Source organism: Acomys minous, assembly GCF_964271855.1.
Source record: "Acomys minous genome assembly, chromosome: 6".
In the NCBI taxonomy this organism is placed as follows: Eukaryota; Metazoa; Chordata; class Mammalia; order Rodentia; family Muridae; genus Acomys; species Acomys minous.
The window spans coordinates 56,253,337-56,271,628 of record NC_140487.1 but is presented as its reverse complement, the minus strand read 5'-3'; the positions used below and the strand labels follow the sequence as shown (position 1 = coordinate 56,271,628).

Genomic DNA, 18,292 nt, shown 5'->3' with positions numbered 1-18,292 from the left:
AGAGGTCCCACCTCCAGAAGGCACCCATTTACCTGAGCTGGAGCCGCTGGTTTTCTGTTTAGTGTTCTGTCTCGACTCTTTCATCCAGGGAAAGATTTGTTTGCCCACGGTGGGAGAGTTGAGCAGGGGGCTCTTGGCTGTGCTGGCAGGGGTAGGGTTGTTGTTGGCACTTTGAGGGGGAGAGACAGAAGAGGGAGGCGGGGGAGCTGCCGGAGTGGGTGCAGAGGGCTGTGGTGGGGGCTGTGGAGGCTGGGGGGCTGGGGGGGCTGCCTGGGGAGGAGGGGGAGGCAGAGGAGGATCACCCAGGCCTGGGGGTTGGCTAGGAGGGCCGCTCAGGGTGCGTAGACAAGCTTCGCTCAGCTCATGAGGTTTGGGGTGTCCCCCAGCGTTGGCGGGGGACTGGAGGGAGCAGGCGGGTCGATGGTACTCAACGCCATCGGTGCCCAGAGCGGCAGACGGCGCGTACGGCTGCTGACTGGCATTGTAAGCGAACCCATTGGCTGCTTGGTAGGGGTAGCCACCGTAGATCGCCGAGCTGTCGTAGTAGGTCGCTTTTTGCATCGCGATGTTTCACGATCGTGATCGCACACTCTGACAAGGGCTTGACACCCGTAAGGGAGCACATTGGCACGCCCCCGCGGTCACGTGACACTCCGCCGCCAATGGCCGCCGCGCGCAGACCTGGGGGGGGGGGGGAGAAGTGCAGCGCCGTGAGGGCTCCGCGCAAATCCATCTTACTCTCAATAGCTAAGTGACATGAAAGCCATAAAAGAAAAAGTGGTCAGCAATATTTAGCAGCACGACGTGGCCCCGGGCGCAGGGAGCCGCGCTATAAAAAGCTGCTGGAATTTACTGGCAGCTACAAATATTTGCTTAACTTGCGTCTGGAGTTGGGGGATTTTCCGCGGAGAAGCAGAACCTGTAAGGGCTGGAAGCTGGGTCTCTGGAGCCGAGGTCCAAAGTGAGACAGGCTCTAGAGGCTAGGTTGCGGGGGGGGGGGGTCTTTCTTTTCCAGAAGAAACCGTGGTGTCCCTTTATATAGTCTGAGGCTTTCTAAAGAACTTGGGGGGAACTCTCAAAAGGGCAAAGGGTCTCTACTTTTTTTCTCCAACTCCCACCTTAGAATTTGGTTTGTTTGTTTGTTTGTTTTCAAAAGACCTAAGATGGTCGGATTTTCTGTCCTATCCTGGTGCTCTCAAAGGTCTGAACACACAAAAACCCACACAAACTCAGTGAGCTTTGGAAGCTGAGTTTGTTGGGCAGCTAACCTTCTTTATTTCAGGGAAGAGGACCAACCTCCGCCAAATAAACTCTAAGAGGTCAAGAAGTGATGGGTGGGAGAGAAAACTTTGGGTGGGAACCCCCTCTCTGTGTCGTGTGTGTGTGTGTGTGTGTGTGTGTGTGTGTGGTGTTGTTGTTAGGAAAAGAGCAACACCAGCACTCTACCACAAGTCACAACTCAAATCCTGTAACTTTCTATATACCCTTTCTCCCACCATGTTTTCCAGCGGATTTGAAACAAAAACACCTCAACCTCTTTTTCAAAGTTACAGGCTATTCCAGACTCTCCTGCCTTGGATTTTCTGAGGTGTTGTTCTTCTAGGCAACTATCAAATTCTACCTGTTAAAACATGATGGATTAGAGGAAAAAAAAAAACCAACCCACCAGGAACCTGAAAAACCAGCGTTCATCTCCATGACCACGGCTTGAACTCTCCTTCCAACTTAACGATAATAGGTTCTGTCTTAGAAACTGCTATGTAATTTGATGTATGGGGGTCATTTGGCTCCAGAGGAGGCATGGAAGCACAAACCAAAAACTCCTGCCACACTTCCCTGATCTGTGTATGCTGTTGTTGATCATATTTGTTATTTGGTCCATTTTCCTGCTTCAGAAATACTATGTAAAGAAAAGACCTAAAAAAAACAACCAAGAATCTATTTAGAGAGCAGTTTGTAGACGTGAACTCCGCGGTCTCTTGGTTTTCAACTTTTGCATAGTAGTAAACTTCTCATCCCAACAAGAAAAGTTCCTTGGAAGTCTTATCTGTTCACACAGAGACATACACATTCAAAATGCTAGTCCCTCTGACCACCAAGAAAATTACAATGACAAATCCATATAGATTATGTTTTACATGTCAAGACCTAACTATGGCTGTCCAATAGCAGGATTATTCTGGTTTCCCAGAAGTAGCAGGTATCAACCAGGAAAAAAAAAAACATAACGAGCACCCACCAATGAGTGATTACAATTTTGTTTTAAATAATGAACCCCCTTAGATCTCATCATTAAACCAACAATCTGATCAACATCTGGAAAACAGGCACAATTAACTTTCCAGAACCTCAATTAAAAAATTAAACCAGCACTTATCCAGAATTATTGTGCGTGGTCATGAACCCTGGGGTATTGTTTCCCTTTTGGAAATATCTAGGAAGTTACAGATAGCACTATAGAAAGTAAATAAAGGGTAAAATAAAATTTAAGAGTGAATTACAATTTAATATCTACTTTTCTCCTTCTTAAACTGACAACAGTTCCTATTACATTTGGCAGCATTAATGCCTGTCATTATAAATTTTTTGAGATACCAAGCTTGATTAAGGCAAAACAGCAGGTTAAGAAAATTACTCTAGACATTTGAACAGCAAAATATTAGATAAAACAAAATTAAGTTGATTTTGAACGTGCAATATTTCTAGTGACTTTCTAAGCCATTAGCACAGGCTATACCAGCTTGCAACTTGCTTAAGCCTTTTTCATCATACTGTACATTGTCTTGTAAAATAACAACAACAACAAAAAACCCCTTTAAAGTCAAAGAGCATAAGGCAGCGTCCACAAACTTAAAATATGAATTCAACCCAGAGATCCCATTGTTTGAGGTTTGCAATCACCTAGGAGCCCACATAATCTGCCCCTCCAGCCCCCAAAGTTTTCAACCTAGTAAAGAAGTTGGAGATTTGCCAGCCAGGAAACTTTGCTTTGTCGTCCCCCCTCACCCACCCACCAAGCACGGGCTAGGGGTGGAGGGCGATTCCCACGCAAAGATCTGTTCCTCAACAATAACCTCCAGGTACAAGAGCTGAGGCCAGCTGAGGAGGCTGAACTGAGTCCAGGAAGCAAGCCCTGTTGTCTCTACACAAGGTATGCCCAAATTCGACCTCTATTCCAGACTCCGCTCCTCTCCTTTCCTTAGCTGCTCTCACCCAAGTTTGAAAGGGGACGTGGAGGTAAAAGCCCCCGTTCCCAACCCACTCCCCTCTCACCAACCCAGAAAAGTTGAGGCTGGGCTAAGGAAGAGGGGAGAGTGGGGGCGGGGATGGGAGCGCGGCCTGAACTGAAGTGTGAGGGTATCAGTCACTGCCGGCGAGGAAGCTCCGGCTTGTGAACTCTTCTTGAACCGAGATTTAAGTCTGCAGCCATAAATCACCAAGACGTACACTCCACCATTCAGCGCTGAGAGCGGCCGGCGGTGGCCCCGCTTACCTTAACTTCTGACGGCCGCCGCGGGCTCGGGTTTGGGCTGCGGCCCCGTGTCCCCTCGGCGCGGGATGGCCACAGACCCTCAGCATCCGCCAAGCCGGCGGGCGGGCGTGCGGGCTGGAGACCCCAAGGCCGGGACTCGGCGGAGAGCCGGACGGCTAAGCTACACTGGCGGCTGGCCCCCGGCGGACTGGGGCGGCTGGACCCCCTCCCCTCCCCTCCCCCACACCCGCCCCCGCCCTACCCGCGGCCGCGGCCCCAGATAAGCGCTGGCGCGGCCGGGCTCCACGGGGCTAGTGGCACCGACTTGGGTATGTTTCTTATGAATACTGCGCCGAGCAGGGGTCGGTCGGGGGGTGCGGTAAGGGGTGCCGGGGCGGGCGGGAGGGGAGATCCAAGCGGCTAGGGAAGCGCCGGCGTGGGGGGATGGGGCTGAGGCGAGGGGAGGAACAGGAGCAGAGCAAGCTCGGCGGCAGCGGGAGGAGGGCGGCCTCCCCCACCCCACGCCCTCCCTCTCCTTCCTAGGCGTCACTAAAGTCCAGGAAAATTATGCTAATGAGGACAAACGGCTCTCACAAAGGGGCTATCTTGCGGGGGTTCTATTTTTTAAGAATCTGTCTGAGAAACCACGCAATTCCCTGCCACGGACATTTTCACGGGGTGGGGTGGGGTGGGGTGGGGGGGGTAGGGAGGGAAGAGAAGGATAAATGAGTTGCCCTGACTTTGGACAGTTTACTTCACCTGCCGCTCCCATTACAGACACCCTCAAAGCCAGTTCTTGTGGTGTAGGAGATAGGGCCTATTTCCAGACACCTCCCAAATGCAACTCAACTGTCTTTGGTTATGATTCTAGCCCTATAGGAGGGAAGTGTCCTAGGGTGGTGGACAAGAGGGATCTGAACCTCTCTGGGCTCAGGCACACACAAAGATACCCAGACACTTGAGTCCCCGTTTCTTGTGTGCCCATTGCACAGTACTGGCACGGAAGGAGGTCTCCCACAAGGAAAATAGGCTCTGACACCAACACAAATAGACATTCATGATATTTCACCTCCTAATTAGTTCAGTGGCCTTCCTTTTGCTGGGTTAAGCAAAGGCCTAAATTTCCTTGGTAATATGTTACAACTTTCAAGAGGATGGGATGCCCACCTCGGCTTCCCAGCAACTCCTCTAGGGTAGGTGTGTGAGGATGGGGGGGGGGGCGGGAGCGGGAAGGAGAGAAATGGAGCTTTTGTGCAATCTCCAGGCGTCAACGAGGGTCCTTCTCAAAGGAAGGTGTTAAAATTATAAGTAGTATGTTTAAATTGTCAGGGAGCCAAAGTGTCACCTTAGAGCAAAAACAAAGCCAGGGGGAAAGGGAGAGAAGTCAAAAAGCACTCGGACAGGGTGGCCTCATGCATACCAATGGTTTTTGTCATTTATGGCTGGGCAAGATTTATGACTCGGCTCCCCAAAGCTGTAAACAGAGCACAAAACAGCAAACACTTGCTCCTTATGGCATATCGCAGCGGCGCAACTTGAAAGGGAAGAACCGGGGACGTGTAGGAGGTGAGAGCCGGCCGCAAAAGAAAAAAAAAAGAAAAAAAGAAAAAGAAAAAGGAAAAAAATTCCCTTCGGCGGGCGTTTTCTCTTCTAACCCTCAGGGTCGGATGTGGCATTTGAAGAAAGAGGGCGTGGGTCAATAATCAACCCGCACTTTCTCCTCCAAACTGCTGACGCGACTCTCACCGCCTTCTCAGCTAAACCAGCTGCAGGGAAGCCGTGAGAACCAGACCTAGGAGTGGACTGTCTGGTCTAAAGGGGCTGAGAGCGTTGGAGCAAAGGGCTGGGGAGTCGGCGCTGCATACCTTTCTGGCTCGACTAAACCAAGGCCAGAAAAGCAAGCGCGGGGACCAGGCCTGACCTGAGGAGTCGAGGAAAGCTGCGGGAGAACTTGGGTGAGAGCTCAACTCAGACCAGGCCCTTCCACCCGCCTCTCCGACTAGGTGGCTTCTGGGCGGTGGGCCCCAACCCGGCAAAATAGATCCCTGATTTCAAGGCGCGTCCTGGAACCTAGATTGTGGGTATCCCGGCCTTATGCCTCTCATCTGAAATCCAAAAGGCTGGCTTCGGAGCAAGTATAGGCGACATGATTAAAATTAATGATATATAATAGCATGTTTTTTTTGTTGGTTTGTTACAGTATTGTGATTGAAAACAAACTATTTGGTTCCCGCCTCTAGAAACTGCTCACGCAGCGGTGAGCAATTCTAGGCAAATCCCCACCGTCCATCGGCTTCTCCAAACCCGCCAAGTTTTTCTTTGCTCAGCACCCTTGAGCCTCTTTCTCCTAAGTCCCACGATTTCCAGAGGGACTAAAAGAAAGCATTCTCGCAGGCACAGAAGAGTACCCGGAGCAGCGGAGGTGCCTGGTGGAACCTTTCTACCATTCAAAGGGGCGTCCTACCCACCTCTGAGAGGTCTCACCTCAAGGCTATCTGTGCAAGCCAGGGAGGAAGGTGAGGAGTAACTTTTGGCAAGAAGGGGCATTAAAATCCAAGAGTGGGGAGAGAGGGTACTGAGGAAATACACTGGCCTGTGAGGTTGAGTCTTTTTAATAGCTAATCGGTTGGCCATAACCGATGGCTTTAGCTCTTTCCTGGGAGGAAAAAAACACAACTGTGCTCTACGAAAGCAGTTATTGGCTTCTCACTTTGCATGCTTTTTCTACAGAACCAGTTTGGAGAGTCTGTCATTAGATATTTATTCTGCTTGCCGGCACTGATGGCACAATAAAAAAAAGATGCCTCCAACAAACCTTCACTCTATTTCTCCTTCTTTCTATTGAAACTATATTATTTATGAGTCTTTAACTGGGTCAAAAACGCACCAGAACTGGGTCATAAATCATATGAAATGCTGACAAGTAATTGAACAGCAATTAAAGCTTACATTTTATTTTCAAGGGGTGTTTTAGAGCACTTGAACCGGCCTCAGTTAAGCGTGGTTGCCACCGAGGTCGGTATGGGGAAGGGCAGGATAGGCCATTCCTGGGAAAGTAAATCTCACTCAAGTAGAGGAAGCCTAATTTGATTTTTTTAAAACAAAGAAATATGGTTTTTTTTTATTAAAGAGGTCAAATTTAATTCCTAACTCCTCACGAGGCATCCCTTTCTTTGCTCCAAGGAGCAAAGTAAAGCCCAATTTCTTCCACCTTTCCAAAGACTTCCACTTTTTCCAGGAGCAGAAGGTCCCCAAAGCCCAATTAGCCCCAGCCTGGCCAGCACTTTGGAAGCAAGCGGTTTGACTCATCTGCCTCCATGCTAGCAACAGCTCCCTTTGAGGGAACACGGCTGTCTCTGCTTGCTGAGGACTACACCGACTGAATTCCCTCAAATCTTGGGCACACAGGCCAGTTCTTTAACTCCCAAGCAGGCTTAGGTGTGCACAGAAATCACCCAAACCAAAAAACACTGATGGAAGCCCAAACTGAGCCCTGGGTCCCATTCTGAAAATCACACTGACCCAACCTCCAGGCAACTGGCAAGCTCACCGGCACCCCAAGCTTCTCCTAGGTCTGAGCTGCCGTTCTCCATCCCTCCCAGGCAGACACTGCTCTGGAAACAATGGCACACCCTCCAGGTTGGACTCCCTGGGTCCGGCATGGGAATTCTGTCCCTGCAACCCAACACTGAACAAAGTGGCCGGAAGCATCATCAATAAAATGGCAGCGCATCTGCACATTTTCTTCATTGATTTTCCTCTTCCATTTGCTTAGGCTGCCCACCCAGGTCAGCCCTTAGCTCTTCATCCTGCTCAGCAAACACTGGCCAAATGGAGAGAGACTCTCCTTCTCAGCTACTGGCCCCCACCCTTTTCATGAAGTCTGGCCCTTCTAGTTTCTTTTGCCGGCCACCTCTGCCTGACCACAGCGTCCAGCTACCTCTGCTTGTCTGAGCGTCGGAGCCCTCCCTCTATCTGGGGCTTAGCTCCTGGGACTTCAGCCCAGCCGGCTGCAGTGGGACAAAGCAACCGTAATACTAGAGACTGCTGGGTCCATCTTGTAGCCCCCAAGTGCCCTCTCTTTTACACCCCGATAATACTAGACAGGGAATTAAACTCAGAGTCTGAGGAGCAGCTGGGAAACCTTCAAATGCTTTCAGTCCTAAAACAGAAACAAAGGAAGACAGAGGCTGGAGGGTTCTGTCCATGATCCAGGGTCTCCTCGCCTGACCTTTGTCTCTCATAGCCATAACTCACCCTAGATATGAACAATCAGAGGAAATACCTTAAAATAAATTCCATCCTCCTGGTGTGGCCTGGAGTCCCATCGGCTAGCTTGCCCAGAACTGCTCCATAAGAACTGAAAACTGCAACCCGCTGGAAGAGTGCTTGCTTGCTCCGGAGAAAGAGGAGAAGGAGGAGGTGGGTGCGTGGAGGGGGGGAAGCTCTCGCTCTAAAGAGAATCTAGAAAACGTAATCAGAGACGAAGCCTGCCCGGGTCTCCGCTCCAAATACCACAATAATGTGCGTTATTATGTGCTCACGTGGTCATACGTCAACTTAAATCCTTTTATTTGAAATAGGGAGTCACTGAAGGAACCAGGTTTCCAAGCAGAACATTTAGGAAAAGTAGGGGGCCTTGACCAGCTGAAGTCAGAGTTCTGTCTTAGCAGTAGGACCACGAGGGGGGTGCCCACACACACACACACACACACACACACACACACACACACACACACACCACAAAGTTGCGTATCTCCACTTACATTTCTTTATACATGCTCCAAACACTAGGGAACAGCAATGCTGTCTGTCTTCTTAGTGTCTACTTAACTTTCCCTATGGCCTCCCTTTTACAGACAAATTGAATGCAGCATGCCCAATCAACACCCTCTCCAGGCTCCTCTGACCCACAGACTAGCATATGAAAAGACAAGAGCCAAGCCCAGAAATGACTGGCCAGGCAGTGATCAGTCAGCAGATTTCTTTATGGCCTGCAATTGTATGGAGTTTGCTAACACCCACGCCATACACCACAGCCACTGGAGAAACCCAAAAGGCCCACAATTACCTGACAAAATGTTAATGTCTCTCCTCCAAGTCCAGTTGGTTTTGTTCAGTGACAGCCTAGTAGGAAAGCTGGGCTTCGCTATAAAGTTGTGGGTCAGGATTTCGGTATATCCAGAGAGACCTAATGCCCTAGCCAAACCCATACTTATGCATTTCCTCAGTGCATAGCCAAGTGATACATGAAATTACATGCCTCTAAAAATGAAAAATGTAAGAGGAAATGATCTAATTGCCTCTGAAATAGGAGGGAGCACTGAACTCCACTGGATTCGCATGTGTTAACCTACAAGTCAGCCCAAGACCTGCAGACTCTTCTGAACAATCACCCCTAAGACAGGGCCACAGCTACTAGCTGAAACTGACCTGAACTGGTTCTGCTTGGTAGAACCTGGCTAAAACAAATAAACTGTTCTGCCAGTCTCCACCCATACTCTTGCCTTCTGTTTGGCAACCTTTTCACAGGCTGTCTAAAAGTTCCCCATCTTGATTGCTGAACACTGAGTGTTCTGAGCACGCCTCAGTCTTATTCCTAGAGAGTCGGTCTTCAGCTGGCTCTAAGTAAAGGGGCTTACTTGTTTAGCACCTGCAGGAGACTGGGTATGAGCCTCCCCATCTTTTCTCTCCAGAGGGGACCCAAAAAGGGTCTGTTGAGAATGCAAGGCCCTAAGTAAAGAGACTTTCTCATGATCAATGGCGGGGGGTGGGGGGGGGGTCCGAATCATCACATCAGTAAAAAGGGAGACCCAAGCCCTTGGAAGTGAGCACTAGCCTAAGCTGGAGGCAGCAGCATCCTTTCAAGGTGCTGGCTGTGGGACAGTTGGGAGAAGACTTCTATATAAACTCCCCAGCCATGACCTAAGTCAGATGCTGGAAAGTAAGAATCCAAACCTGCCTGGTCCAGGTGTGAGAGATAAGGAACAGACCAAATTTTGGCTTCCAAAAATACATTCTTCTGTCCTCCGAGGATCCAATCCACTCATCTTTGTGTCTTCTGCCCCATGTGATACCTATTCCCCAGTGACAATCACTCACAATGAGCTTTCCAGATACCATGAGAAGGGACCTAGAAATAGGCTCATTCACTGGCAACACCCTCCCTCCCCCAAGGTTGCGCAGAGGCGTCAATTCAAAGATGAGAAGGGCCAGTTTCAGAACTCTCTCAACTCTCTCTTTCAAGAAAACCGAAACTCTCTCGATGTCCTTAGGCCATAGCAGCAGTGTCTAGTGCTGCTTCAGAGACGCCCCGCTGACTTCATCGACCCCATTGGCATCTCAGTCTCCTGCTGAAGCCTCCATGGCACCAACATCCCCATCAGTGCTCCAATTTCTGCTTAACACTTCACATTAAGGGGTTGATGTGGGTGGCTTGGTGGGATGAGAGGAGGGAAAGAAGCCTGAGGAAGTCCAAAGAAACTTAACTTGTAAGTTAAAAAATAAAAGGAGGAGGAGGAGGAAGGGGAGGAGGAGGAGGAGGAGGAAGAAGAAGAAGGAGGAGAAGAAGAAGAAGGAGAAGAAGAAGAAGGAGGAGGAGAAGGAGGAGGAGGAGGAGGAAGAAGAAGAAGGAGAAGAAGAAGAAGAAGGAGAAGAAGGAGGAGGAGAAGGAGGAGGAGGAGGAAGAGGAGGAAGAAGAAGGAGGAGGAGGAGGAGGAGAAGGAGGAGGAGGAGAAGGAGGAGGAGGAGGAGGAGGAGGAGGAGGAGGAGGAAGAGGAGGAAGAAGAAGGAGGAGGAGGAGGAGGAGAAGGAGGAGGAGGAGAAGGAGGAGGAGGAGGAGGAGGAGGAGGAGGAGGAGGAGGAAGAGGAGGAAGAAGAAGGAGGAGGAGGAGGAGGAGAAGGAGGAGGAGGAGGAAGAGGAGGAAGAAGAAGGAGGAGGAGGAGGAGGAGAAGGAGGAGGAGGAGAAGGAGGAGGAGGAGGAGGAGGAGGAGGAGGAGGAGGAGGAAGAGGAGGAAGAAGAAGGAGGAGGAGGAGGAGGAGAAGGAGGAGGAGGAGAAGGAGGAGGAGGAGGAGCAACTCCTGTAAGAGTGAACCTAGGCTGGCCAACCTACACAGGGATCCAGCAGCTGAGAATCTTCCTTCATCACTCTGAATCCACTTTTCTGAAGCAAAACTATGCAGGGGGGAGTAGGAAAGTCACTAGCCCCTTTCCTGTCCCCTCCACTGGGGGGGGGGGCAGGGCTGAGAGCCCATGCTGTGAGCCAGGCCACCAGAGCCAAACTGGGGGAAAGTTGGCTTGGAAGGAGCAGGTGACCAAGCATGCAGACCATTAGTCAATATTTGCCAGGCTGTTAACAGATTAAATATATCTGTACTCAAACACTGTGATCTGATTTCTCTATCAAAACTATACTCAAGTGATAAATCTTTATTTAACATGAGATACTTCCTGTGGGTACAACTGCAGTACAAATGGGCTCCAAGCTCTCCAGACACAAGTGGGTGTGTGTATATCATGTCATGTTCCTGCAGCTTTTAATATCGGCAATTGTTCTGTTATTTGTAGATACGCAAATCATGTATACACACTGAGTTGTAAGTACCTAAAATGTTCCATCCCTACTTGATATAAACAGGCACCCGTAGCTGAGAAAGTATCTCCATTACAAGGATTTCCCGTCAGATAATAATTGCATCCCAAAGCACATGCCAGCCTTAGAGCACCACTGAGTAGCATGTGGAAATTAATTAACAATCTGATATCTTTCTGGGGAGCAAATTTTAGAAAAGATTTGGACCTAGGGAACAGAAAACAAAATCTGAAAAGTTTGTGTGGTTTTTTTTTTTTAAGATGTAATCCTTGGGTTGGAAGTGCCTCATAACTCAATGGGAGATTGCTTGCCCCTCATGTGCAGAGGACCTGGGTTCCATTCCCAGCACCAGAAGAAAAAAAAAATTAACCCCTGAAAGAACAAAGCAAACTCATTCACTCATATGGAGCTTCTGAAAGCTGTTCCAGCAGCCCCGCCCCCAAACAGGCTTGTAATTTATGGCTCTTTTACAAGGTAATAAACCACAGTGATTACCTCCCTGCATATCAAACTAAGAGAACAAATTAAGCCAGAACTTGAAAAGAATTTTTAAAGAGTTCCCCCCCACCCCTTGTTCCAAATAGAAAAATGAAAAACATTCAGACATAGAAGAGCTGAGCTTCTCCCTGTGGGAAGCACTGCGTTTCTTCTCTGATGGAAGACTGGGCGCAGACTGCAGGGCCTACCCACCGCAGGAACTGCAGCCTCTCTGGACTGGACTGCCTGCCAAGAAGAGGCAGAAGGACCAGCAGAAAGGCAAGTGATGGAGACAAGTTTTCTCATCCCAGAGCTGGGACTGGTTGACAGCTTCGGAACTCACAGCATTCAGCCTCCACAGCTACGACCCACACTGCAGCCGCCTTGCCGCCCTGGCTCCTGCTTGCTTCTGTTTTACAGTTGGGTATCGTGGCCTGTTTTGGGGGGGGGGACTTGTAGGAAGACAGGAACACACCCCTCTGGCTCTCCCTGTCTCATCTTTTGCTTCTGCAACCCCTGCTGTGGCCTACTGCAGGCTTTGGAGCCTGCTCTTTGTCTGCCTCATGCCCACATGGTCCTCCGGGAGCCCAGCTCTAAACTCTCCCAAAGTTAAATATTGACCAAAACCTCTTTCAGCCAGCTCTAGTTGCCAGGATGGGGGAAGTACACTTCTCCCAGCCTCCTGGTGCAGAGTCCCAAGGCTGAGGGAGAGTTTGGTGAAGCACTTACCTCCAAAGATGTTTAAATCTAAACCAGGAGTGGTCTCCAAATCCAGGTGTTCAGGGAAGCGTTTTTTCCAGTGTCCAGGCACTCTGCAGACAAATAAACACCAGAGGGTGAATGGTGCCTCTGAAGGAAGGGAATTGAAGACTGGAGCTAGAAATGTGTCCTGTGTGGGCGCCAGGGTGCCCCAGGGTGACGCGGACATGGAGTTGTCGCCAGGGCACTGGTCCATGAGACGCACTCATAGCTCGAAATATTCCAGTCTACAAATGGCCCAAAGATGGTGATTTATTTTTGTAAAACAAATACATACTCCATCTCTGCACTCGCAATCTCCTTTTCCTTTTGTATAGCTTGGGGTTGGGGGGCATGGAGAGTGAATTAGAGGGAAAGCAAAATAAGATGGCTTTGCTGGTGATGCAGGATCCACTGGCAGAGCTCTGCGTGTACCCCAACTTGGGGAATCTGAGGGCAAGCTTTATTTTCTTTTGCGAACAATGGGAAGCCTTGTCTGGAAGCATTCAATCAGACTCTGCTGAAACCTCACTAATAGCGTTCATTTCTGTTGGCGGGAAATCAGACCCCTGCTCCGTCCACAGATCGCAGGCAATATTGGGGGCTTTTGTCCTCTGGTTTATTCAAATGCCGGGCAAGCTAATTCTTGGTCCTGGGGGGCTGGCAGGACCAAAGCAGTGCCTGATCCCTAGGAACAGACCAATTATTGCTGCTAGAAACCTGGCAAGACCAAAGCGTTGGGCAATAGATACCAGCCATGCCTGTGCAAGCCCCCACCCCTACCTCCTGCATACTACCTTGCGTGCTAACCAGGAAATGGTCAAGGTGCCTCCAAATAGTTTTTCTGGGGTTAGGAAATGGCAGAGGATGGTCCCAGCTTGACTGTCCTCTGTTGAGACTGTGCGGGACTTCTGCTTCTTCAGTTCTGATCTTAACCCACTCACACATGCCAGCCTGCTCCAAACCAGCCCCGTTAGATTTACCCCACACCTATGTAATCCGGCTGTCAGCCAGGAAAAAAAAAACTACCAAGTAGCTAAGGAATCGCCTGCCTCTTGGCTGCAGAACCTCCTAGAATGCTGAGGGGTGGCAGCAAACTGGCAGCTGCCTTCTGCTGCAACTCCACCTGCAGCTTTTTACCCTGCATAAAGGCACTTAGGACCAGAATCTACTCTGGATCCCATTCCCTTGTTCAAACTCCCAACCCTGTGTCTTCTTCAGGAGGAGAGTTCCCCTGGCCTTGGGATTCCTGGTGTGATCCTGAGGAGGGTGGGGCCTAGTTGTTATGCACTTGGATAATTTAACTCCATCCCAGAAAGATGTGCTGTGCCCTAACCCTCCTCTTCCTCCTCCTCCTCCTCCACCACCACCATCACAACCACCACCAAGCACAAGGCTTAGGAGTACTGTAATTATTATGGTTATTACTGCTATTGCTATCTCTTTATTCTCAAGTCTAATATTCATGGTTCCTGTTCCCCATAAATCCTTCAGACTAATGAGTCACGGAGAGATGCTGCTGTTCACTGCCTGGGTCTCTCTCTCTGCAATGGCTGCAGCCCCGTTGTGGTCTCTCTCCTCGGTTTTTTTTTTTTTTTTTTTTTTTTTTTTGGCGTCTACTTGCTCCCTCTCTCGCCTAGCACTGGTGATTTATGAATGCCGGGAAAAACTGAACAAAGCCGCGTGCTCCCCTTTGGTATCTCCGCAGCCTTCCCCCAGCGTGATTCAGAACATTACCAACTGTCTGCGCTTCTGTCCCACTTCATCACCAAAAACAGGATAAGATGGGGTGGGGGTGTGGGGAGGAGGAGGAAGCCTGAGCCCCAAACTCACATTTCCCTGGACACAGTGTCTCCCGGCACTCCCAGCAATCTTGCGAGAAAGCCTTGGACCTGGTGAGCACGGGACTGCTCGGTTCTCCACGTTGAAGGGCTCTTGTCTGCCTTCCTGAAGGAGTTAAACGCCTTTGGAGATAAATCTGAAGGTGTGTGTGTATTTAAAAAATCAAACAGAAGTTGGAGTCTCACTACTGAGAGATTCATTCTTAGTGAGGCCCTGACGGCTCAGATCCATTCTTGATGGCCTGGATTAATTATTTAACGAGTCACGTGATCACAAAAGATCACAATTCCAATATCTCCCTCTACTCCAACAAGCGCTACACCTTTACAGTTGCAACCAAGGTCCATACTTGGCCTGTTTTGTTCTCCAGGCCTCCAGAACACAGCAACCCTTGCCCTGAGAGGGAAAGGCACGGAAGTGCTAGGTTGAGCCCAGCAGAATTAGTAAGATCGGGGCAATCCTTGCCTGAATTCAGTGGTCAGCCCACCTGTTTGAGTGCCAAGAGCAGGGCCGTCAGTTACCTAATCTCCGAGGGCAGCTTTAATGAGACATCCATTCTTCTTCCGGGCTATACACTGTGGCTGTGTATACCTGCCTATATACTCGTGGCTATATATACCTGGGACCCTACAGATCAGCATATGTCTAGGCTTCTAGTCTTGTTCATTGCAATTGAAAACAGAATAGCTCCTGCAGGAGAAAGACGCCTATGCACTTATGCCTATCCAGAGTGGTGAGAGGCTTTACGACCTATGTGCTCATTATCATAAGGAACTTGATGAGAGTCATTCAGTTGCCTCAGTTGCCTCTCCTTGTAAACTGAGGCAATTGAACCAAAATGGCCTCCAGTTCTCTTTCATCTTGAACACTTTGACATTCCCTTCAGAGTGGAAGTTCCAAGGCAGAGGTTACAGATTAGAAGGGTTAATGGCACCTCCCTGGTGCTATCCAATTTCCTCCTGCTCCTGTTCCTCCTCCTCCTCCTCCTCCTCCTCCTCCTCCTCCTCTTCCTCTTCCTCCTCTGATTTTTATACCATCCTCTTTTGTTGTTATTATTGTTTTTCAAAACAGGGTTTCTCTGTGTAGCCTTGGCTATCTTGGAACTCACTGTGTAGACCAGGCTGGCCTCAAATTCAGAGATCTGCCTGCCTCTGCCTCCACACTGCTGGGATTAAAGGCCATACCATCCTCTTTGAGGTACAAAACAGTTTTGTTTTCTTTTGTTTTTTGTTTTCTTGACCGGTGTGTAATATAGGAAAGAGATGCCAGCAGCAGCAGTTGGGAAAGGCTAAGCCTGAGTTTCTCCTTGCAGGGCCACACCTACTGATGCCAGACATCAATGGGATGATGGAGAAGGCCTTTGCCTATACATTCCACTCTAAAGGGTTGAGGATCTGTTTCCATGTTGGAACTGCTAGAGGAAAAAGCAGTGGGGGCCTAGTGTACAGTTTGAGGGCTTAGGGGGACAGAGGTGCCCAAGAGACATGGGGAGAAGGAGAAGAAGTAGAGGAGCTAGGACACCCCAGGATTGCTGATACAAAGACAGAGACAGCGTGAGTGGGCCCACCCCATATATCTGGGTAATCTTCCCCTGAGCTCCATCCTGGGTATTAAGTACTCCACTATGCCTGTCACAGATGAATTCCCGCTGTAATAAAACACTGGGTATATCGTAGATTTCAGCAAAACTAGCAAAGAACGCCTGCAAATTGCCATTTATCTTCAAGGGGGAGATTGTTAAGTACTTAATTCAAACTGTGACCATTAAAGTGTCTCCTATCCGATTTAGGTTGATTTCAGATGTTGACAAAACTTTTCTCTCCAGAGTCATGCACAGCTTGGCTCTGCAACTAAAACGGATGAACTTGTACTGAAGAGAGAGAGGAAAAAGGGGGAGGAAATAGGAGACCATGTCAAGGATCGTTTTTTGGTGAGAGAACTACAGAGCTTACACAAAATACTGTCTTTAGAGGTCAAGGGTTTGAAGGAGTAGTAGGTTTACTTAAAAAAAAAAAACAATTAATGAGATAGAAAATTTGTCCTCTCAGTGAACTCTTACGGTTGCCCTGACAAAGGGCAGACAATGAAGAATTTTAGAGCACACAGTGAGATTTTTTTTCTAAGCTGTTATGGCAAGCTCCCTTAAAAGGCTGGCTGAATTACAAATAGAACACCTACGACAGATAATAAATGACATAATTGTTCATAGCATTTTCAATATTTCTGGTTTTTCAAAACACCTATACCTCAACAATCAATACAAAAATTGCCATCTTATCCCAAAACAGCAGAAAAATTATATTGACTCTCACTTCCTTTTCTGAATGGACAAATGAAAGCTGTCCCCTTTACCTACCTACCTACCATGGTCTCCAGAATGAAGCCAGTGAATGCCTCATGTCCTTCCTACCCCTCTGAGGAGAATGTAAGAATCCACTTTAAGTGATGAAAATCTGCCATTTGAGGTTTTGCGGCTTGATACTCAATTTCTACTAAGAGCCTGGGTGTATGTGTGTGTGTATATATATATATGCATATAGCCAAGATGCTGCCTCTTTGCCTGAGAAAGCATTATTTGCAAGAAGATCCCTCTCTTCCCCAAAGACTTTTCCCAGAGAATGCCTTTCAGAATTGCTGTTGAATTACAAAGAAGTATTTATTGTATGAGGTGATTAATGATTGGGGGAAATTGCTATTTTCAGTGTGATTTCATTTTGCTTTGCAAGTGCACGAAGTAGGGAGGTTAGTAAGTTGTAGCAGCAGCTACATTGCCCCCAGAAATGCTTAGCGCCAGTTCACACCTTATAAAACGAAGTTTATGCCAGGTTCTTCCTAACTTGGGAAGGCTTGTGCAAGGCTTCCTTTCTTTGTGAATTCTCTTGGCCTCTCAGAGACTAGAGCGCATCACTTCTTTCTAAAAACTGGCTTATCTACAGGTAGAGAAAAGATCCCCCTGGCTTGTACTCAAGGCAGCACAGTGGCTGAGGTTGTCCCATTTATGGAAATGGTTTGAAATCTCCTCTGACATTAGAGAGGTAGATAAACATCCATTCTCTCTTTTACATTTACTATAAAATCCCCAGAGCTGCTCTGTTTCAAGGCCAGGTGGCACTTCTAATATTCTGTTCTCTCTCTCCCTCTCCCTCCCTCCCCCGCCCTGTGTGTGTGTGTGTATGTGTGTGTGTGTGTGTGTGTGTGTGTGTGTGTGTGTGTGTGTGAGACAGTTGAGGACCAAATTTTTAACAAATGCACAAATACTAGGGTTACAGAGACTGAGAGGTGAGTGTTTATGTTTTCAAAGATCTAGATCTTTGAGGAAAGTGGCCCTACTCAAAGTTTGGCTTTCTTCCATCAGTGAACTCTTCCAGATCTACCTTGCTTAGGGTGCATTTTGGGGTGTCATGCTTCTTATTTTCTCAGAGAGTACTTTGGAGAGTGTGGTGAGAAAGCTCACCTTGCTCTAAAAGCTCTTTTAGAGAAGCAAACAAAAATCCCCAAGCCGTGTTCAGCACGAAGACCTTAGGACCAGCCAAAACCCCAAAAGCGATCTCAACCCTTTGTATAAACTATTTTTTATCTCCAGGGAAACAGGCAGATTAAGTGTGAAGGTGCAACAAATGCCAAGGGGACGCTTCTTTCCAAGTCTGCTCAGAGTTCATCCTGTAGAACAGCTGCAGGACCGCCTGGGCCTCTGCTCTGCAAGGTTTCACCTTTCCTTGCAGGGACAGGCGCGTTTCTATGCCTTACAGAGATTTGAAGGCTGAAAGCCTGGCCAAGTTTGGGAAGAGGAGGAGCACTCCCAGGGCTCAAGAGCCTTCCTGCTTTTTGGAACACTTCCACAGTGGGTCAAGCTTGACAAGAATTCAGACCAAGTTGAACACACACACACACACACACACACACACACACACACACACACACACAGTGAGAATACTAAGTGTGACCCCAGCTCACACTGTCTATAAGGCTTCTGCATACAAGGTCAAATATCTCAACCAAGAGGTTTTGGGGGGTTCTTTTCTTTTCTTTCTTTCTTTCTTTTTTTAAAGCTTAGAATACACACAAATCTGTCTCCTAGGTTTTTCATGTTTTTTTAAAATGACGTTTATTTTTAGCACATTCCTCTTTATACAGCCATATTATTTTGTACAGTTGCAAGTGGGTCTAAAC

General features: G+C 48.5%; 1 protein-coding gene across 5 annotated transcripts in view; it reads right to left on the bottom strand.

The window, feature by feature from the left end:
• Nucleotides 1-18,292, bottom strand: part of HOXA3 (homeobox A3) — a 44,842-nt gene that overhangs the window by 2,982 nt on the left and 23,568 nt on the right. For 2 of the 5 annotated variants that reach the window (XM_084786084.1, XM_084786082.1), the window contains exons 3-4: nt 12,272-12,354; nt 33-681 (exon numbers count right to left, since the gene is read on the bottom strand). In XM_084786084.1, the coding sequence (XP_084642210.1) occupies nt 33-561 (529 nt within the window). In that variant the 5' untranslated portion in view covers nt 562-681; nt 12,272-12,354. Of the gene's footprint in view, nt 1-32; nt 682-3,493; nt 3,885-7,757; nt 7,878-8,543; nt 9,937-10,585; nt 11,331-12,271; nt 12,355-18,292 lie in introns of those variants that run through there. The other 3 variants (XM_084786083.1, XM_084786086.1, XM_084786085.1) reach the window with 3 other exon arrangements.